The 23,052-nt window shown below is 42.1% G+C and overlaps 2 protein-coding genes across 4 annotated transcripts in view; one reads left to right on the top strand and one right to left on the bottom strand.

The window, feature by feature from the left end:
- sNPF-R (short neuropeptide F receptor) overlaps positions 1–23,052 on the bottom strand; it is a 32,058-nt gene that overhangs the window by 5,027 nt on the left and 3,979 nt on the right. For both annotated transcript variants that reach the window (XM_017234639.3, XM_017234640.3), the window contains one exon: positions 12,338–14,403. In XM_017234639.3, the coding sequence (XP_017090128.2) occupies positions 12,344–14,131 (1,788 nt within the window). In that variant the 5' untranslated portion in view covers positions 14,132–14,403 and the 3' untranslated portion in view covers positions 12,338–12,343. The remainder of the gene's footprint in view (positions 1–12,337; positions 14,404–23,052) is intronic.
- LOC108120819 (importin-4-like) lies at positions 2,450–4,587 on the top strand. 2 transcript variants are annotated; one of them, XM_070279855.1, is made up of 3 exons: positions 2,450–4,215; positions 4,273–4,394; positions 4,456–4,587. In XM_070279855.1, exons 1-2 carry the CDS (start codon positions 2,540–2,542, stop codon positions 4,289–4,291), a joined length of 1,695 nt encoding a protein of 564 aa, XP_070135956.1. In that variant the 5' UTR covers positions 2,450–2,539; the 3' UTR covers positions 4,292–4,394; positions 4,456–4,587. The 2 variants fall into 2 exon arrangements, with proteins under 2 accessions (XP_070135956.1, XP_017090130.2); XM_017234641.3 differs by having other exon boundaries at positions 4,448–4,587.

Raw genomic sequence — 23,052 nt, 5'->3', positions numbered from 1 at the left:
CATCATCGTTTAATGGAACGTTATCAGCTTGAAGCTGAGGCCTCTCATCACTTCATTACATTTATTTGATGTTTAAATTATGCCAAAAGATACAAAGTGGTTTAAAACTTGACAAAACAAGAAAGGAATGCTAACTTCGGGCGGAGCCGAAGTTTATATACCCTTGCAGTTAAAACCGGATATATATCGCAAACATCGGATATAGTTGGCCGATCCTTATGGGAATAGGAATATATAATCCAATTTATTACAATACAAAATCTAAAAAAAGTCCCAAACTTCTATCTTCAAAAATACGAAAGTTGATATTTCTACCAAATACCATTTCCGATCGTTCAGTTATATGGCAGCTATAGGATATAGTCGGCCGATCCTAATGAAATTTGGTAGGTCGGATCAACTGACCAAATATATAATCTGTACCAAGTTCCAGCTTTCTATCCTCAAAAACACGAAAGTTGGGTCATTTCCGATCGTTCAGTTATATGGCAGCTATAGGATATAGTCGGCCGATCCTTACGAAATTTGGCATGTCGTATTATTTTGCCAAAAATAGCTCTCATGTGAAATTTGAACTCTCTAACTCTAAAAACACCAAAGTTATACCATTTCCGATCAATCAGTTATATGGCAGCTATATGATATAGTCGGCCGATCCGGGCCGTTCCGACTTATATACTGCGTGCAAAGGAAAGAAGGGTGTGTGCAAAGTTTCAAGCCGATAGCTTTAAAACTGAGAGACTAGTTTGCGTAGAAACAGACAGACGGACAGACAGACGGACAGACGGACATGCTTATATCAACTCAGGAGGTGATCCTGATCAAGAATATATATACTTTATAGGGTCGGAGATGTCTCCTTCACTGCGTTGCACACTTTTGACCAAAATTATAATACCCTCTGCAAGGGTATAAAAACGAGTGAAAGATGTAATTTAAATAAAAATTACACAACGTATGTATGCATGACGTGAAAACATTTAACGCAATGAAATTTAATGAGCCCAAAATGGCGCATTAACTGCCAGGACCAGGACCACAACCAGGACAAGGACGAGCACGAGGCCGAGGAAGCACACAGAGACTGTCAAAGGCGCCCGAAAGTAAACTGATGTATTTTTAATTGCTGCATACATTAAAATAGATTTACATTACAACCAGAAGGGGGAGCCGAAAAAAGGAGCAACTTTCCCACTTGCTGGAAAAAAGGGATTCCCAAGCGAGTGCGTGTGTGGGTGATGGGGACTCTGATCTGGACAGCTCACAGGCAAATATTTGCTGGCATCAGGAAAGGGCTTTCTTTTAGGCCGGCTTGACAGAGTTCAATATTGGTTAAATCCATGCAAATCTGCCAGGAAAATTCAGCTTACTCATCGGAAAGTCACGGTGGACAGTGACCTTATGCAAAGTCTACAGGTCGCAGGGTTAAGTGAGGTCTGAGCACTTGAGCCATCTGCTTATTTTAATATTCCTCTTCGGGCAATGCACTTCAAATATATTCCATTATATAAATGACTTTCGTCTATTAAAGAGGGCGAATTATCGATTCAAATTATTCAAAAAGCCTTTAACTTTCCCTTTGAAAATAGAACCGCGCAAGTACCGCGATGTAAGCCTCAAATAAATCGAATTAGCCGTCAAGAAACCCCTTATTTTCCTTGTCAGGACAAATAAATACATCCTGGTTAACATAGCTGTCACACCAACCATTTTTGACACTGATTTCGTGGCGGGTTTCTTTTTTGTGTCCTTTTCATGCCATACTGCACACAATAATGGACAAAAGCCGCGACTTACGGCCAAGAGAAATGACGGACCATTTCGGCGGGCCCTGGAAAGTATGCTTCGGGTTTCTTTAAGCTCTGGACGAGATCTTGGCCCGGCTTGCGACAGGTTGATGTATTTTTAGCCATAAATACTCAACGACCAGCGACTCACTTAGACGCTTAAACGATGTGGCATTTTTCAAAATATTAACTTGAACTTGGCCATATTATGAGAGCAATAAGCAGGCCCAGTTGCTGGGCGGGGAGGCAACTTTTGCACATTTGTTTTGTCTACTTGGCGCATTTTAGACAAAATTAAATTTTTCACATATTTTTGCCTCCTTAGGGGCGAGACGCGACACACAAGACCCTCAAGGGAATGGTGAAGGACTTTGTCGGCGAGTTTATAAAAGCAATTTGCCTGCGGTGGCGTTGTATTCTTTTTCTTTTTTTTTTTTGTTTGGTTTTTGGCTTTGAAGGACCCCACAAACCAAATAGAAAATTTCATTTTAATTCACTTACCGTCTTTAAATAATAAATATGTTGTGATGGTTGGACAGAGCTCTCTGGCTTATTGATGTGCCGGTCACGTAATGAATCGATTGTTATCGAATCAAAACAAACTGGGCCAGAAACAAGTACTCTTCGCTTTATACAAATCGTTCAGAAAGTGACCCCATGATTTATTTTCACACTTCAGTTTCGGCAGTTCGTTAGAAACAACACATAGTAGAAATCACATATAATACCGATTCGAATTAAAAAATAATAAAATGGAAATGGAAATAGAGGCAAACGCAGTGACGGGGGAGCAATTGATTCAAGAATGGAATGAGGTGATTACTTCAGGAGAAAATGCTGTTACTACATTGGACAGGCAGCGTCTGCTTCCTCATTTCGAGAAGGTTCTAAATACCCTTTTGAAAATGCACAAGGAAACTCAGGACACGATTGAAGTACAACTGATAGACCAGTTGGACCTACGCGCTCGTGGTATTGAAGTCCTGGCGAACATTGCCAGATATTTTGAAGATTATGGCCATCTCTTGTTGCCGATGGCCAAGGAGGCACACGAATATTGCCTCGACCAATTGAATACGTTCATCAAGGATCGCAAACTAAGGGCTTATCTGTATGATCTCCTTTCCTCTTTGGTTCCCATTTTGGGCGAGGAATGCGCCAGCTCATTATCCGCGGTTATGGAACACATTGGCAGGGATACGGTTTGTGGCAAAAAGGACCTTGAAACTGCCAGTAATCTGAAAGCGGCTGCCCTTCTCCTCCTCAAGGAGTACGTGGATCAAATACCCAAACTATTCCAGAAGCACTTGCCGGATACCCTGAAACACGCTACTCGCCTGCTAATCGATCCGGGGGAATTGGTACGCATCGCCACCGTAGACTGTATATGCTCAGTTTTGTATGCCATGGATACCCTGGGATATGGCGAAAAACTAACAGAAGCCTGCGGGATCCTTTTACCCTTGCTGGCGCAAGCCATTCGGTATGATGAGGAGTCGAGTGTCGTGGTGAAAGTGGTCGTGTCCCTTGGTGAAATTTTTCAGAAACTTAAACGGAATGCCATACCCGGTCGGGCGGTGGCCGACTATATCTACAAAAGCATTGACTTGGTGCTCAATGACAAGGTTAAGTGTCAGTCGGTTTTGGGTGCAGAAATGGAAGATGGCGCTGACGCGGCCTTTGCAAATCTGTATTTTGAGATCCCGGTTATGTTTGCCCACTTCGGTGGGGCCCTCTGTTCGGATGTATATTTGGAGTACTTTGGGCGCATCTATCACCATTTAGGACGATTGCAGAGCATGATTGAGCCGCATGGCAACAAAACCTTCTTCGGGTCAGTGGAAGAATGTGTCATCCAGCTGAGGACCAATGTGACGCCATTCTTCGATTTTTTGTATCCACTCTACCTCAGCGGCTTTATTGACCCCAGTGCAGAACAGCGACAAAATGCCATCTTTGCAATGGGTGAGCTCATTTTCTACACTAAAAGCACGGTGGTGCTTAAGGCCTATCCGCCACTCTACTTGGCCCTCGTCGATCGTTACGATATCGAGACAGTCCCTGCCGTCCGGGACAATGTCCTGGGAGCCCTGGGCAGGATGATCTTACGCGTTCCAGAGGGGGTGCCACTAAACCAGATGTTGCCAAACCTTTTGAGTCGCCTGCCGATGACTAGGGATTACGAAGAGAATATTACCATGTTGAAGGTCTTCCGTTTGCTCTACGATGAAAAACGTTCACAGATCGAGAATTTTGTTGAACGTATGCTGGAAGTCGTTCTTTTGATGGTGGCCAGAAACGAAGTACCTAAGCCTGAGTGGCGTAGTAAGGCCATTGATTTTGCCTTTGAGATAAAGCCATATTTTCCCATCAGTTTCGACAAAATTTCTAATATGCATCCAGAAGTTCAGACCTTTCTGCATTCAAGGTGAGTGAAATAAGTTTTTTTTTTTCTTTTATTCTATCTAATATAATACTTTTTTAGGCGATATTTCATATGGTAAAGAAAGCATCTACCAATAAGACGAAAGATAGTTTCTCAATAATAGAAGACAACCAAGGACATAACAACCATTAAATTTTTAGCTCTGTCACATTTTCGAAATCGTAAGTATTTCAAGTTATTTTATTTTCATAGTCTTGTATATATATTTCCACAGAGGATCAGGAATTTCGTGGCGACTTTGTATGTCAAACCAAAATTGCCTGTTATTTGTTTCAACTTTTTCGATAATTTGGTACATGTACTATTTAAATATAATTAAGACTAAAATTGTAGTAATCAGTATTAATACTAATACCTCTTTTAGTTTTTATTTTTTGTGGTTATTAAGGTAAGATTTTAAAATGAATACCAAACCGTTAAACGTTTAAAATCCCGATACGGAAACAATTACTAATTAAAGCCCAGGAAGGGCCATCGATCAAAGTTGCCAAAAAAGCCATCCATCTCCTCGTCCTTTCACAAAGGTATTGAATTGCAGTTGATTTTAAACTTGCCTTTATTCTTGTCAGCTTGTCCACGCACCGATTGATTTGGATCGAAGTGCCGTCAGCCCAATTTCAGAGCCCACAACCCACTCAACTTGATTGTCACTGATGGGAAGACCCGAACCACGAAAATGAATGATGATTTTCCCAGCCAGGATGTCCCTCCCCTCTTGCCTCATGTGACTTAATGACATGCAGGTTGTCTTACAAAAAAAAAAAAAATGGAAGCCCAAGTTTCCTCCTTATTTCTTTTTTTTTTTTGGCTTGGAGTGGGAGTTTGTCTGGCTGGCGATAGCAATCTCAGTCACTTCACAAAGTGCAGCTCCTTGTGTCAGCCTTGATTAAAATAATGTTAATGTGCAGGATTTTTTTCCTCATTCTTTTCAGCTTTGGAGTTTCATTCATTTTTTCGACCATGTCTCTCGACTTTGTTGGGGATTTGTTTTGCACGTCTGTTGGTTTAATGTGATTGATTTCGGTCTAAGCTTTAATTATAATGTGGCCAGGAGAAAAACCTTTAATGACCCAAAGCCAAGATGAAGCATCAGAGTGTTCGGTCCACGAAATAGCGAAAAAAACGACGAGATTTTCCACGCCACATTTTGCTTGTTAAGACAGATTTTTTCCGGGCTTGTGGGCAAAATTTGTACCTGTGTTTTTACCTCAACGCCATGAATCATGAGCCAGAAATTTGTCAGGATTTTTTTCATCTTGTGTGCTGACAGCTGGGATAAAAAAAGAAATTCCCCAACACAAATTATAATTTTTTGAGCCTTATTTATTTGATGACAAATTTTTTCGCCACAAATTTGTATTTCTTTTAAACAGGACTGATATTAATGGTTTGATAATTTTTGTCCTTACATTGTCCGGAATATGGTATTCGCACTTTGCCAAGTTCTTGGCGTACCATTGCCATTTTCATAACTCTCTTTTAATACTTTTTCTGGGACATAAAATAGTTGTGTTTCTGGAAAAGAAAACCCCCCAAAACCCATTCACAGTTATGGTAATATTTCAGCCGACTTTTTCAATGGTCGTTGCCAAGATTTTCTTTTTTATTTCTCACATGAAAGTTTTTTTTTCTGGCATTCTTTGTGATTTTTTTTCCTCTTCATGGAGCCAAAGCTGGAACATTTTTTTGGGCGTCACTGTAACATTAAAGTGGGAATTCTTGAAGGAAAAAATTTGTACAGAGGCCCACCAACATTATGGTGAACATTGTTTATTTTTTTTAGAATTCAGATTTTGTTTGCTCTTGCTGTGCCGCTTGCACATAAATTAAGAAATAGCTGAAGAAAAATTCTGCTGCCTGTCCAGGCGCGATGATGACAGGCTCTCAAGCCAGGCGAACTTTTCCTTGACGCCTTTAAGTCCTTGGCAACGCCACCTGCTGACAGGAGGAGTTCTCCCTAAGAAAAAAACAGCAGAAACCACCCGACCTCCTCCTCGAATCCTTTTCAATTCCCCGACACTCCAACACTCCAACTCCGACGCAATTACTACGCCTGGCTGCCTCCTCCTCCACATCTTGCTTGCTGACTTGTTTTCCTTACCTTTTTTTTTTAGCATTGGGTTCTATGTTTCTACACGGTTGTCATTCGAGATCCTGAGCTGCATAATTATGGGGGTTTTTTCTCAGGCTTTTGAAAAGCATAAGCCTTCAAGAAATGAACGAGCGCATTCCAATCCGAGAATGTGTAATTAGATTTCAGTTATTTGGAAATGAGACCCTGTCAGGGGATGGGTAGCTCTGGCAGATTTTGGCAAATTCCTAAAGGGTCAGCCCATCAAAACAAATTTCCTGCACTATGGGTAAACATACCCCCTGGAAAAACTAAAGAGCCCCGCCCGAAATTTGCTCGTGCAGAAATCGTTTGTTGGCTTGTGTTTTTGGCCATTTTTGCTTGGCCAATTATTATAAAAGGCATTTCTCGTTTCATTAAACTTGTAATTGTTGGCTCGGAAGCCTAGGCAACAGTCCCACTCGCCCCACAGCCTGTTCCTGTTCCTTTTATGGATGAAATTGGCTTTTTGGGAACTTTAATAAATGCCAAGCCGCAAGCATTTTTGATATTAGCTCCAGCCTTTGTCTCCTCGCTTCAGCTAGACTCTTGACTTTTGTCTCGCCAATCATTAAACACAAAATTTAATTAACTGTTAATAAAGCAGCTAATGAAGACAGCTCCAGAGGCAGCACCCACCGGGGGACGGGAGGGGCATCTCCTCTTAGCAAAAGTCGGATGAGCCACCGTCAAGTTAATATTGCGTTTGGCTCATATTAAGTGGCGCTAAGCTCTCTGCTGTCAACACAAAGTCGAGGGCAGATCCTGCCCAGGATACGCTGTTTGTTTGTTTGTCAGTCAGCTCCTGCGGTTGGGGATCAAAAAGGAAAACTTCAAGCATAAATTAGGCAACAAATACATATAGTACTATATACATACAAATATTTGTGTGGGAGTTTGGCTAAAGAAAAGCAAGCAACCTGACCAGTGGCTGCCACGTTCCTCACATATAAGTCATGGAAAACGCCTTTTATGGCATTTAATGGTGCATAAACTGGACTCTCTCTTTCTCTTTTATAGACAATTCCCATCAATGACAAAGGCGGGCAGACATTAAGCCATCTTGCACACAGTCTCCTTTGGCTAACCAGATGGCTGGTTGAAAAATTCGCCAAAAAAATGGGTAGTAATCACCTCAAACATAAACTATCCTATTAAAGTTTGGCCAACATAAAAATAATACAAAAATAAGCAAGAAAACGAAAACCAAACAAACGCTATATAGCCTTTAAAGTTTATTGAAAATAAACAATTCCAAAATAGACCATAAATTAAATGTTTCGTGGCGAATTCAATAAGTTGTGCCAGCCATAAATCTCAGGCAGTTCTTATTGAAAAAGTCTTCTAATAAAAGTGTTTTCCTTCTGGCTTGTTCGGCTTGTTTTTCTTGAAATTGAAATATGAATATTGGAAATCTTTTAATTCGATCAGTGGCGCTCTCGACCCAGTGTAATTCGAATGGCTGCCAAGTCAGTTAGAAATTCCACTGGCTGCCCCATCATAACCCAGCCGAATGCTACGTGAGGGATTTCAGCAACTTGCCACAAAATATATAGTCCTTTTCGTGGCGGCAGTCGTAATTGTCCTGAAAGTCCCTTGGATGAGTGAGTTAAACGCTGGAAGTATTTAACTAAGCCCAAATAGAAAGTGTTTCTCCCATAATCGTTGGGCTCATAAAAAACGAGGAACTTATGAAAATATATAAAATAGTACATGGACTGCCTACGACAACAAGTCAATAAAATTTATGACCATCAATTTCAATGTGTCGAAAGTTTCGCCTTCTTTTTACTTTCAGCCTCGGCGGACCACTGGCTCCTCGGGGGGTCTGGTGGTCTCCCTTTTGTTTTCTATAATTTATGCCGACAGGCGATCCGGAACAAAAAAAGAATAAAAAAATAAACTTTATGCCCATAAATTTCCGGCACACTTGCCTTGGCCACCTAATCTGGGGCCACTTTAAATTCTCGAGAATGATGTCTTGGGCTAACCAGCAGGAAGGACTCACAGGCTCTTCGGGCCACCCGCTCTCTCTGTCTCTGTTGTCCTTTGCGCTTTCCGTTTTAATTGTTTGCTCAACACCTTGGCTAGTTCCTGGGTGGGCCACGGGATTGACTTGGCCATGGCCATTGTTGGTTTCAGCCCGGCTTGCACAACATAATAAAAGCTTGTTAGCGTAATTGCTTAATTGGCCAGGACCAGCGCCAGGACCTGGCCAATACGCACGGCTCTCTAATGGCAGTGTTGGCTGTTTGTTTTGACCCGATGACTATGTGGGCTCTGGCCCTTCAGCGGGAAAATAGACACACACATTAATATGGCCGGCATTCTGTCCAAACACTTTGGATTGAGTGAGAAAGTGATGTCGTAATTGCATTGGCTAGATTAGTTATATCATGGGGATTGGTGGCCTGGCTGATAGATACACTTGAAATAATAATTTTATCAGATTTTCTTATCCTGAGACGATCGATTACAAATTGAAAGCATTTAAGTTCTTAAAGGACTTGCAATTATCCGAATGTGCATTCATTCTGCTTGTGTGCACTTTTAGAAATCTCCATAAAATCGCTTTCTTGTCTTCGGCCAGAGATAAATGGAAAATCTGTAATCCAGCTGGCGCACACACTATCGATTTCCGCCTGGGAAAGAAACCTATTCAGGCATCAATTAGAGACTTCCTGTTGTGCCATTTGGCCGAGAGGAACTTCATTAAAGGCATTTATTTCCGCAGACACACACACGCACTGTCGGCTAAAAAATTTGTGTCAGTCATTCAAGTTGGCTTATTCAGCAGCTGCCGACAGCATAAATGCGATTTGATGTACCTATAGGCTATATCTGTCCAAGTGCCTTCGGAAGTATCTTCTATCTCTCCGGCAGGGGAAAAAAAGGGCTTTGGGTGGGTGGCCTCCATTCCGGCAAATGCCAAAGGCAACACATGTTACATAACACTTAAAGCCCCGATTTCGAGGACTGCGACGATCGCGTGAACAAGTAAATGCAGGGCAATAATTTTTTTATTGCCAGCCAATGCCAAAAACATTTCGCTTGGAGTGTAAGTACATATTGAAATAATGTTATTCCTCTTTTCGGATGGGGAGGGTAGGGTAGGGGACAGTATCTCTGCCTGATAAGCAGGCAAAGTCCTTGTTATTGTTGCCGTTAAATCCACACACATACTATACGCACACCCAGCCTGAACAGCCTCCTGAATGATTGAGTTAGGGCGTGGCATGGTGTGTTTGCAATGCCCTCGATATTTATGCCCTTCGTATCGTTTTAGTATCGGTTTAATCAGACTCTTTGATTTTACAACGCCCATTATGCACTTTTAGTGTGATTGATTGGGATTGTAGGTACATACGTATGGTATACATATCATCCATCCACGAAAATGCAATTCCCACTGAATGCGTATTTCAAATTCAAATTCGTTGCAAAAATAAATCCGGGTTCACATAAAAGGTTAACGAGAAACAGTCAAAACTGGCTTTCATTTGAATAGAGTAATTTAATTGTAGGAATAGAAAAATAGCGAAAAATAGGAAATCAACACATCCTGGTTAGAAACCGGTAAACAATTAAATATTTGCCAACAAATTTTATGAGAGGCAGTCATCGATTTTATATGATATTTTTCAATGGGTATTGAATGCACTTCTCTGTTACCAATATTTATTTAACCAATTTCTCGAACGTGCCGGCTAAATTGTTGTCCAAATTTAAACAATCACAGTGTGGCCTGGCACTCTGCTGGAAAATAAAGAGTTGTGGCGAGCGCTTCGAATGAGGCTGCAAATTTGATCTAAATGGAAGCAGAAAACTTTTTCCACCCAACACTTTTCGGTCTGGAAAGTTATCAGTTATCAGTTGCAGTTGGCAAAGTAACTAACTTTGTGAAACCATTTGCCATCACCAGACAGGGACATGGACTCAGTTGTCAGTTGGCAGGGCAAAACAATAGAAAAATAAAGTAAAACGATTCTGTTTCTCATGCATAATGCAGATAGTGGGACATCATGCACCTATCTCTCTCGGTGAACAGAGATTACTCAGTTTCTATGTATATTTGAAATGCCAGGCATTCTTCATTCACTCATTCATTCATTCATTCAGTCTGAAACCCATTCCCTGTAGCAGCATCTCTCAAATTCCTACATCCTGGCCACAGAAGCTGCGTTTATTTACTGTCCAGCCCGGCCCATCTCGTCGGTGTAATTAGGCAGAGTCGTGTGGGATTGTGTGCTGCTAACGACCAACTGAATAATTCATTAGCCAGTAGTCCATAGTCCGTAGTCCGTAGTCCGTAGTAGTCCTTCGTCCTTCCGCGCCACAACCACTCTCACGCGATGGGGAGACTCTGTCTGTGCTTTCAAAAACCAACCACAAACATAACCCAAATGCAAACAAGTAACATCCCCTGGCTAGTTGATATTTCACTGAGGGAGAACTTTCTACTAAATTGAGGAAGCAAGTTCTTTTTATTTTTTTAGATATATATCTACATATTTATCTGAGCTGAAAAACTGAGAATTTTTCTTTCCATTTCCCTTGCTTTTAATTGAATTATAAATGTATTTTTAAATTTTATGACCCCTTCTATACATCAAAAACAAATTCTTCATGTTTATAAATATATGTATATGCCGACTACAAGATAATGTAAATATCCAAATGGCCAAATGTACGTGGTAATTTGTGTACATATATTAAGTATATTTATGTTTATGCACCTGGACAGACCAGAAATCCCGAAAAATTGGATGGGGCGAAACGGTAAAGGGTCGCTTTATTGTCGGCACGTTTCTCATATTTCTGTAATCCATTACCATGTCCTGGCCATCCGTCAAGGACTCTGCTGGATCCACCTTACAGCCGCCAGCTGACTTGAAAAGTTCATCTTGGACTGGCCATTTGAAAAAAAGAAACTTTATGCATAACAACTTGATTTTCTTCATTTTATTTTTGAACTTTTGTAACGAATTTTAAATGCTCTAGGTTATTTTTAGAATTTTCTTGGAAATGGTAATGATGAATAATACATCGCAGTACCCTAAAACTACTTCTTAGTATATTTTAAAATTCTTATTCTTCTAAAATATATAGAAGTGTATAAAAAATGTCTAAATTATGGCACTGCCCCCGAATTACAATTCTGCGTTGTAAGTATATATACTTTTTATTACCATCTCGAAGACGGGGAATTCTCTGGGTTTTCTAGAGCTGGCCGGGATTTGTGCGCTGACAGGCAGCAACTTTTGGCTGACTCATGGCAGTTTGGCGCTCAGTTCCTGCTGGCTGTTGATTTACTGCTCACCCGGAGCGGAGTCTGGGGGTTGGGTGGCAGGAATACCAGTATGCAGGTAAGTACTTTTCCCAGACTGCAGCGTAACAAATGAAATTTGGCCCCGAAAACACTGTTGCCCCGAAAATCTGTTCCCAAATACCGGGCTTTTGTGGTTGAGACAAAAAAAAAAGTGGAATAAAAAATGCTAGGAAATGTAAGTTCATTCGGCTTTTACTGCAAAATTGTATAAAACCCATGCAGGTTCGCTCGGATTCCGCCTCCTCTAATGGGGTTTTTCTTTGTCAGGAAAGCCAAGTGGATGATTCCTTCATAAAGCATTCCCTCTGATTTGGTAAGCAATTCTCTTTGGCTCCGAACAATCGCAATCAGGCAACGAGCTTGCACTTGGCTCTATTCTTTCTTCTTTTTTTGGCCAAAAATAAAGTGGTTTTAAGGTATGGATCCTTAAAGAGGAAGAAGGCTTTTTAATTAAATCCCAGCATCTGGAGATTCTGAAACTTTCAACCAAACTTGTCCCAGGCAAGTCTGACTAAAGTTTTCCTTTGGGAAAACAAGTTTTAAGGATAATGAGACAGTTTAGGGAACTGCAATTCGGTAAAGGCTTAAGTGGTAATGATATTAAATGTGAACTCAACACCATTTCATAAAGTATTTATTTAACATTAAGGTTTCCCCCAACTCACCCTATCTCAGTTGATTCGTCTTCCAAACTCAGCTCCCCCGCCACCGTTGGCGTCTGCCAGTTCCAGCATCGCCTCCGTGTCGTGACTCGTGCTCGTCTCCAGGATGCTGATGCCGGTGGTGTTGTCCGTGCTGACGAACGGCGTTTCACTGAAGCGCACCTCCACGGTCTGCTCGTCACCGGAGTCCAGGTAGTCGCCGCCGTCCGTCTCGTCAGTACGCCGCCGAATGCGCCGCGTTAGCTCCACCTGTTGCAGGTGCGTCGGCTGGAGCTGGTGCATCTGATGGTCGCCGGCGCCGTGGACGAGGGCGGCGTTGATGCCACGTCCGCTTAGGATGGGGGAGACGGCGCCGGTGCCATTGCCGTAGGTGGGCTCCCGCGGTATAATCAGCAGCTTCTCCTTGGGCAGACACGTCTCCTGGGTGATGCCGTTCTCGTCCTCGGCGTCCAGGCTGCCACCGCCACCCCTGCCTCCCTCCCCCTTGCCGTGGTGCAGTCGTGGGCCGCAGGTGTTGCGGTCGGAGCGGTTGTAGCCGCGGGTGATGTTGATGATGTTATTGTTGGAGGGATTGAAGCAGGGCAGGACGTGCTTGAACTCCTTGCGGAAATTCTCGTTTAGCCAGGCGTAGAGGAAGGGATTGTAGCAGGTGGAGCTCATGGCGATCGAGTGGGCCACGAAGAAGAACAGGATGTAGAAGCGCCACTCGTTGGACTTGTCGTCAAAGTCGTCGAATATGTTGACCACGTTGATGGGCAGCCAGCTGAGTCCGAAGACGGCCACCATGGCGATTAGCATCCGGTTGGTGCGCTTCTTCCGGTCCCGGTCGGCCTCTTCCCGCCGCGAGGACTTCGAGCCCGGCTTGGCCCGGGCCCTCTGATTCAGCTTCACGGATATCCAGACGTAGCAGATGGAAATGATGAAGAAGGGCAGCACAAACTGTAGAGTGGTGGTGATAGCTCCGAACACCTTCCGGTACTGCTCCGATGGCCAGTTCTCCTCGCAGTACACCCGCACGTAGGGCAGCTCCTCCGGACCCGGGCCGGCGGTCATCACCTGCATGTACGCCTGGGCCGCCGAGGTGGTGGCATCGGGTGCCTCCATCAATCCCTGGCCTCCCTGCTGCACATAGCTGCCGTTGAGGGCCATCAGGGTGGCGTCCACCAGAGTTTCGTTGCCGGCGCCCTGCGTTCCGTTCACCAGCTCGTTGGTCATCTTCATGTACATGCCGTAGGGCACTGTGGCCAGGAGAGCTATCACCCAGATGCTCACGATGATCCCGATGCAGGTGGAGAGCTTCATGCGCGGATGGAAGGGGTAGATGATCACGAAGTACCGGTCGATGGCGATCGAGGTGAGGGTCAGCGTGGATATGTAGATGCTGCAGCCCTGGGCGAAGGACACCAGGTGGCAGAGAGTCCTCCCGAAGGCCCAGCGACCCATGAACGTGTAGAGCGGTGTGAAGGGAACGGCCAGGACGCACAACAGTATATCCGACAAAGCCAGATTAGTAATGAAGATATTGGTCACCGTTTGCATGGCCCGGTTCCGCAGGACCACATAGCACACCAGGACATTGCCGAACACGCCCAGGACGAAGACCGTGGCGTAGAGCACGTAGAAGAAGATCTGCACGAACTGGTTGTGGATGATTCCGCCGGTGCGGTCCTCGTCCATGGACGCAGCTGCCACGTCCGCCAAACTGGCGCTCGTGCTGCCCGGCGTGGTCAGGCTCAGGTTCGCGGCTGTAACCACAGATGGTAGTTGGGTGGTGGCCATCCAGCTCAGATTGGCCATTATCCTTGTCTTTTTTTGGTTTATTTGCGGCGTTCTAATGTGTAGAGTGCTCTGCGATTCAGCTGGGTTGTTGCTGTTGCTATTCCGATGGTTCCGGCTGCGGTTCCGGTTCGGTTCGACTTTGCCGGATGCGCACCACTTAAGCAGCCATTTCCGTCGCCGGCGGAACTCGGCTCCTTACCCGTTTGGCCAAAACCACACCAAGTCTCTTGGCCATTCACAGGGCCCGTTGGAACAACTCGCTCATTGCTAATTGACCGTTCTGCTGGATTCTGAAAGTACAGGACAAAGGGTTTGGGGTTTTAGTTTAGTTTTGGGAGAAATTAATGCAACATTGTATTTAAGGACTTGGAAGGATCTTAACTGAAAACTAATTTGGTAATGAGAAGCGTACACAGGAACTTCCCTACATATTTCAAAAGCCTTCAAGATTAGCTTAACAAAGTCTCAGCAGAATGTAATTTATCATATTTCCAGTCTGCTCTGATAGACGCCATTATTACATTGACAAGTTGCATTAAACTTATTGCAAAGTTTTCCATGGGGAGTACTTCTTAAATGGACTTAAAAAGCAAGTTTCCCTCGCCAGTTACTTGGCCTCGTTTGCTGTCTGTTTTGCCTTTTGTTTGTCTGCTTTTTGGCCAAAAGGGATTAAGTTGTTGCCTTGACTGGCTTTTATTTTTAGTTGCTGTCAGACACGCTCCCTCGGTATCCTGGTACTTTGGGCTTCTGGGTTACATCGGAGGGCGGAATGAGTTTATTAAAAACAATGCGAATGTGACAGTTGCTGTCTCTAGCTGCTCATCATAGCGGAAATCTCCGGAAACTTCTCTGCCACTGGACAGCTTTAAGCCCGAACTGAAATTGCACTTTCTTGGTAGCTCACAAGGTCGCTATACCGGCAGCTTTAACTGGAAAAGCCAAAGTAATTAGGCTCAGGAAACAATCGTTCAATCGACAATTGCCTTCACCTGAAAGCCCCAAACAAAAGTAAAACCCTGCATTGTCCGAGGCTTAGGAGCACTAGGTTGTAGGCGGCATTTAATCTCGTCCACACAATGTAGTGTTCGGGAGGTGAATTTTATTGCCTTTCCACCTCCGGATGTCCGAAAGTTTTTGGAAACCAGAAACCGGCAAACAATCGATGTAAATACGTATGTGTTTTGTACGCCGATAGCTATCTGATGGCTTCTGATCACGTTCGGTAACTAAATGCAAATTTAATTGGATTTCCGAAACAATGCTCCGGAAAACTTTTCGCCCCCAAACTATGCAGGTGCATGTTAGTTAAGCTGTAAAATGTTCTGTTCATAGAAGGATAATGCAACGCCCTCCGAAAATCGTCAGACTTTTTGGCTGGAGTTTGCCAAGAATTTACATGGCTTTAAATTGAATTTCTACTTTTAATGAAGACAGCTGGATGTTGGATGCCTGATTTCGGAGCATATCCTGGGGTCACAAATTATAGGGAGAATCATCAAGCAGGTGGATGCATTGCAAATGACAAAATTTAATTAGAACCAGAAACCAGTTGGCAAGAAACCAGTTGGGTAGAAGAGGATATGTTTTTGTGGCAGTTTTCAGAAAGCTTTTAGAGTGCTTATGAACTGAAAGTAATTTGGCTAATAAATCAAAAAAAGGAAAAAAGGATATTTGAAATGAACAGAATTTTCTTCTTTATTTCTTTTGAAGGCATTATTAGATTTGTAGAGAGATCAAAAATGAATATTCAAAAAATACAATACATCATCCAGGGTTTTAAAAAGCGTATTATTAATGATAACAAACTTAATAAACACAGCTTGAGAAATTGTTAAAAATTACTCTTGTTTTGTCCGGAAATTATGCAATCCTAAATCCGTTTAACAGGAAGAATTCCAAAACAATTTAATGCCGCGTTCCCAAGGCCAAAGATGTAATAATTTTGATAAATTAATAGACGGTGCCCCGAGCTGTGAAACAGGTTGTGGCAAAACAGAAGAACCGTGCGGCACGTGAACGACAAGGAAAAATTGCCAGTTAACAATATTTTTTGTTTTTATTTTATTTTATTTTTTTTTATCGTTGGGCTGGTGGAAGCCATAAACTTCATCAAAATCATTACCAACAGCCGGAGGATTGGCATGCCCGGAGTGTCGCCAACATCATCATCGCCGTCAGCCACGTTATACGCATCTTCGTCCTTTCGGGAGGCTCTATTGTCCTTCGGCAAGGCTCACGCGCCTCATCCCCATTATCATTACTAGCAAGCAGCACAAAGCAGCTTGAGAGCGTCATCCTCTTGTCTGTTCGGTACTGGCTGCTGGTGTCACCGCCATCCATCCACCATCCTTTGGTCCTTCGGCTCCTGATCTGTGGCACTTCGTAATTTTAATTTTGATGCATTTGTCACCATTTTTTGCTCGCTTTAATATCCAACACTGCGACACAATTATTGGAATTACTTGTGCTTTCCTTACTTACACATTTACCCAAGGGTGGGGCACTTTTTCTCAGTGTCCTTCGGCACAAACATTTCAGCTACTTCTGGAGTAACGATTTATCTTTAAGCCGTGACATAATGAAACAAGGCGATATGGCCGGGGCGAGAACAAACGCTCACTTTAATGGGATTTTATTTTTCTCCTCCGCAATTCCAACAGCAACATCAACAACAATAAGGAGCATAAACCAAACCAACAACAAAAGCGTCCAGATCCTTCTATAAGTGCTAGTATATGGCCTACTTATAGGCGCTTGGGGAATTTTATGGCAACAAGGTGCATGCAACCGCCCAGAGGGCGAAAACCATTAATGAATTTCTCATCGCTTCTGGCTTAAAGATGCAGTTAAAGTGTATCTCGAATGGGCTGTCCGTCGCCTTTATGGCTCCAGAAGAGAGTCCCCAAAAAAAAAAGTGAATAAAAGAAGCGACCTGTCATTGCTTTTATTTCCCAATAACCAAAAACGATTTCCTATTTCTGAGCCGTAACAAGAAAAAAACAAGAAAGGAAAGCCTACTTCGGGTGGAGACGAAGTTGATATACCCTTAAAGATAATATCGGTTGGAATATATACTATATTTAAATATTCTTATATACCCTGGCAACTATATATGGGCTTATATAGTACAGTTATTAAGCAGATATAACAAAATTAAAAAAATATCCGTTGCAATGCACACTCTTGACCAAATCTACAATACCCTCTGCGAGGGTATAAAAATGGGACACAAAAAATGGGACGAATAGCACAAAACTAAATTGAATGTGTCAGAAATGGAACAAGTTTAGAAGAAAAAATGAAGTAGAAATACAATTTTGAAAAATCAGGATAAAATTTATTTAAATACTAGAAACTTCAAACAACTAGATTTTCTTGTTAGACAATTCTTAAGCACCATCAGAGTTATATTAAAGTTATCCACAGAAATAAAACTGGCATTTTCCTTCATCGCCAGGCAACTACCAGAGAAATTATTTATTTTTCCCAACCACAGCTACGAGGAACTTTTGGTTAAGCTTCTCGGCCAGACCAAGCATTTGGCATTAACTAGTTTTTAAGCATTTCTGGCATCGGGAAACTCCCCCAAATCTCACAAACAGATGGAAACTATGCCATTAGCCACGGAGAGGGCTGGACCAGGACTAATGATGTGGTTGGAGTGGCTGGACCAACGATCAATGCTGGGATAGCTCCATCATCAGCTTTTTCCACTAATTAACATGGCTATTTTTATGATAATCAATTACAAAGTTCCAGCGAAACTTTGACGTTAGTTTCGTTTCAAAACGAAAACCGTAAGGAAAAAAAATAAATAAAACCACCCGAAGGCGAAAGTTTTATTCGCCATCAAAGAAATTACTCAACAGATTAGAGGAGCGCCCAGACAGATGAACGAACCCGATCCAATCCAATCCCATCCGTAGAGGCCCCGAATGGGGAACATGTGTTCTGTGTCCATGTCTATGTCAGTGTCAGTGTCATGGATCGATTGATGACGCGGAATTTAATTAAAATTTCTCTTGAATTTTCACCCCAATATACATATATATTTTTATATGGTTTTTCGCGTTACCATAGCACTAGCACTTTAAATTGTTGGCCCGTAAGCAGGCACTTTGCATATTGATGAAAAACTGTATGGGATATTATTCATACACACATGATTCCCATACACAAAAACGAGTGCGAATATATAGTATATATTGTTTTCATTCAAAGCTACGCCGCACTAATTTATTTGTTGATTTATATGCCCAGCAACTAATTAGAGAGCTATTTCCACTTTGGCTCACAATGCACTCAATCTGACTCACTCAACCTGGACGAAAGTGGCTTGCACGAGATATACGACGAGTTATATATAAATATGGAATATTAATATCCACCATATCGTATATATCAAAATCCAAAATTAGATGAATGAAAAAAACTAGTCATAAATGGGCAAAAATAAAAGTTAATACTTCTATGAATGGCAAGGCTTTTAGTTTCTATTTTTGCAATTAATATTTTTGGGAGTAAAAAAAGGCCCCTTTAATACCACACCTTTACTATTTAATCAATGCTTCTCAAATACCCTGACTGAATTATAATGCTAAATAAAAAAAAATGGCAAAAATAGCAAATTAGTTCGACACGAGAGCTCCGCCTCAGCACTCCGTCCGGCTAAGCCCATTACGGGCCTTGTGGACAGACCGGAGGCGATAAGCGACAGCGGCATTCGCATAAAGATAACACTGGAATCACACTAAATGGCTAAAATTGGCAGGCAACAACAAACCAGCAACAGGAAATCCAGGCGGTAATATTTTATCAAAAAAACAAAAAAAAGGAAAAAACAGAAATCGCATATAAAAATCGCAGTTAAACATTATTAGAAAGATATAATGGGGAGGTAGGAGCCCTTATAGCCATTAATAAGATTGTTTTAACATGAATTTACGGCCAAGGGCGGGCCAGGCAGTGACCCCAGCACCACCCCCACCACTTGAATAACCCACCGAAAAGGCCCTGCTCTGGCAGCTCTGATCCAAAGGCAAACATAGCCCAGTCGAGCCAAAATGTAAACAAGTCAGCCTACCGATGGCCCCATTTTGATGGCTTTTCCTCTAGTGGGCATTTGAGTTTCTTTTTTTTTTTTTCTCTCAACATCCCAACTTTTTTTGTACATAGCTGACAGTCTATTCGAAAATTGAAATGTTTGCTAACACGAGCCACTTAAAGTAGGAGGGCAGAATAAAAAAGTAAAAATGTGAAAATCAAGAAAAACCAAAACGAATTTCATACAAATTACACGGCCACTTTTGGCTGAAGCTCAACGAGGCGTGCAGCCAAAGAGCCATCAGCCATCAGATCCAGAGACCAACACAATCCCTCACAATGGCTAGGGTTCTGTGTGTGCGTTTTTGGATGGTAAGTGGTTTTTCCAAACGAGCTTTAAAATCCCCACAAACAAAAAAAACAACATACAATTTGAATATGGCAAGCAATTACAATTGCCATTGCACACTCCAAATGCGGTCAGAGCAATTACGAGCCGTGGAAAATTGTCTACAATAACGAAAACAAACAATAAAGGCGATTTCCTTTTATTAGCAACATTTTTAAGGACTTCAAGTGGAGTATTATGAGGATTTTGTTTAACAAATAAGTGGCTATTTGAAAGTAGACTTGAAAATTGAAAGTCAAAGGATAGTGACCAGTTTGTGATAAAAAATTACTTGTGAAATAGATCTACAAATATTTAAATAATTGAAGCATAATGAAAGCCTTTGCTTTACCATCAGCCTTGTCTTGAGCTTAGCTTGTTACTGCCAAAAAATGTACATGGTTTCCAGAGAACTAACCAAGCAGTTTTCCTGTTTGGCCTGCAAACTCCAGATAAGGATAACTAAACCAGTCCAGCGACAGGACATTTTCTGGCCATTTCCCTGGAAATGGAGAGGAGGTAGTGCCCCGGCGTGGGTTGAATATTTAATAATTTTTGGCATAAGCTTTTTAACAGGCCAATGCCAGCCAGTGGGCAGCGGAGCAATGGAGCAGTGGAAACTTTTGCAAATTATATGCATCTCAGTTGTCATGAGCTGGGCTGTGGCAGTGGATTCATCCACCCACTATGCCCACTTCCAGTTCTCTCAGTACTCAGTTCCCAGTAGTAATAACCGAAACGCAAGCCGAAGCTAAAATAAAAATGCAAATGCCAAGGACATGGCAACGTTGAACTTTCGAGTGAGCGACATATGGGGCGTTTTGGCCAGAAGGCGGTTCGCAACCGCAACCATGGCAGCCTGAGTACACAGGACCATGACAGGAGGTGTGCCTAACGAGGACACTTGCCTCCAAGCCCACTGCCCTCCTGCCCTCATGCCTTCTAATCCTCTCTATACACACATCCGAATGTCTGTCTATCTGTTTGCCTCTTCTGCTGTCTGCCTGCTACTGGATGTCCTTTCTTCGACTTGTTTACTCACAATTTTCATTTTGCATATGCAAGGACAATAATTTCATTTACCATTTGCCATTCGAGTCCATAAAGGCTATTCCCATTTCCAGATTATCTTCATGGGCTTGAAATGTGTTTATTTGATTGGACTTTGATGTGGAAGTGGGCTAGGTCCTTGTTCAAAATATTTTGTTTCAAGTCCTGCAATGCCAATTATAAGCTGTTGATGGACTTAAGACTCCTCCAAGAGGCTTTATGGAATTCACTTTACTTAATAATATATCAAATATGTGAAATATATTTATAGTTTCTAATGTCTAACCATTTGAGTTTAGTTATTTTAAATTCCATTGAAGAATTCTACTGAAATACTCAACCTAAGTCCCTTGTGTGCATTTCGAATTCAGTTCCTTTTGTTGATAGACTTTAATATTCCATCATTTCAAGGATAATCAGTAGATTTCAAAGTTGTAGGAAGCGCCCTGGCACATTGAACCCTTTTTTGCGGCAAATTCCTTTATCGTTGTTTGTATGGCTCATTTTGTGCCTTTTCCTTGTTTGGCATTGCTCAGTTTTTTAGGCGTTTAACCTTTTTCTGCCACAAGCTGCCACAAAAACAACAATAACAAAACCAATTTCCCTTGTCTTTTGACGCCATTTGTTTGCTCAACCTTGGTCCCAGCCCGTGTCCTGTTTCCCATACTCCTGATCAGTGTTCAAGTATTTGTGCCTTGGTGTCCTTGCATAACACGCGGCGACGTCGGCAGTCCGCACACACATGCCCGCCAAGTCAAACCAATATTCGAACCGAATGAAAATCAATGAATTTTATTGCGACTACGCATGAGTCTTGTTCTTAACCCGTTACTACCATTTTTATATCAGCTGTTTACAAGAAAATAATCATTTTTTAAGCGTTGTTAGGTTTTAAAAGATGGGGTGTAACTAAACTAAAAATATTTGATAAACTAATTAAAACTAGTAAGCTTTTAATCTTAATGTAATATTATTTTTATTGTCTTTTTTTCGACCTGCTAGTCTGTAACGTGTTAAGAATCCTCTTCCAAGTTCTATTGCATACCCCAGGGCGCCCTCAAGGGCTGCACTTTGTGTTTTCCCATGTGTGGGTGAGTGCTTGCGAGCGTGTGTGAGTGTGTTCGCGGCTAGTTCAAGGGGCACTGACCATAATTAATTGACCATTTACTGCAGCTTCCCTTGCAATCGATTGTTTGCGGCCAAGCAGGAGGCAATGGCTTCATAAATTCAGCTCTAGAAGGACAATCTCAGCCGGCTAAGTGCCTTTCCAGGGGCTTGTTGTCCTGCCACGCCTGTAGCCTGACGCCTCCCGCTGAGATAAGGCAATCCTTTATGCTATTGTCTTTATCGCAGTCCTTATCAGAAGGCAGTGCACTGTGAAAATGTCTTCACCCGTCGTCAGTCATAATGAGGGAAATACGGTCATTTGGCAGGCAACGCTCCCGAATCCCCCAACCCAAAACCCAAACCCAAAACAATTCGCCGTCATTCTGGCCAACTGAACCTGAATATTTTCTTTAATAAGGCCAACACAAGAGGCGTCCTTGTTAAGGGACAACCTCAAGTTTGGACAGCATAAGCAGATGTGTGCGGGAACAGAACGAGTATCGCAAAAAATCATCTAAATTATAAATTATACCGAACCGTGGAGGCATAAATCTTTTATAGCGACTAGGGAAAAGCTCAAGAATTTTATGTTCGGGGTTGTATGCTAAAATAAAAAAAAAGAAATATTGTTTACTTTTTGGTGCCAGTACCCGTAGCAGTACATATATCATCTCTAAATTATTTATGGAATTTATTTACTTGTTGAAAACGTTCAAGACAGCATACTAAATGTTTAAAGTTCATTTGGGTAAGTGATTTCTCAAAAATTGTTAGTAATTATATTTATTTTTAGATCTGTAAGCTAAGATTTCAAAGTCATAATTGTAATTTCTAAAAATATCTGCCAAAATTAATCTATTAAGCATACATACCCTCATCGAACTAGAATCTAAAATCAACTCGAACGAATTGAGAACTTGACCTTTTTCTTGGCAGCTGTTTCCCAGCGATTAAGTTATCCTGGCCTGGTATCACTTTTTATCCGCTTTTCGTTCGACCTTCAACAGGATTACCCCCCCATCTTCAGCTCCAGATCCGGCTCGGCCTTCTGCTCTGGCTCTGGTTCTGTCTTAATTTCCATTTATCATTATGCAGATTTATGTCTGCAATATGTTCATTTTGGAAAAATACAAAAATAAAAGCAGAGAACTGCAACCCAAAGGACCAGAGAGATGGAGGGGCACTTTGGCCTGGTCTATGCAAATTAATAAGCAACTCACTTAGCTTTGGCTTAAATGCAGGCAAAATGTTGTAAATGGCGTTTTAATCAACGTACCAAGACTACAAACGAAATTAATTAAACGTTCACTTCATGGCCGAGAGCCACTGGCCACCGACCACCCACCACTCA

Source organism: Drosophila bipectinata, chromosome 3L (genome assembly GCF_030179905.1).
Source record: "Drosophila bipectinata strain 14024-0381.07 chromosome 3L, DbipHiC1v2, whole genome shotgun sequence".
NCBI classification, from domain to species: Eukaryota; Metazoa; Arthropoda; class Insecta; order Diptera; family Drosophilidae; genus Drosophila; species Drosophila bipectinata.
The sequence above is the reverse complement of the archived record's forward strand: the minus strand, read 5'-3'. Positions and strand labels throughout refer to the sequence as shown.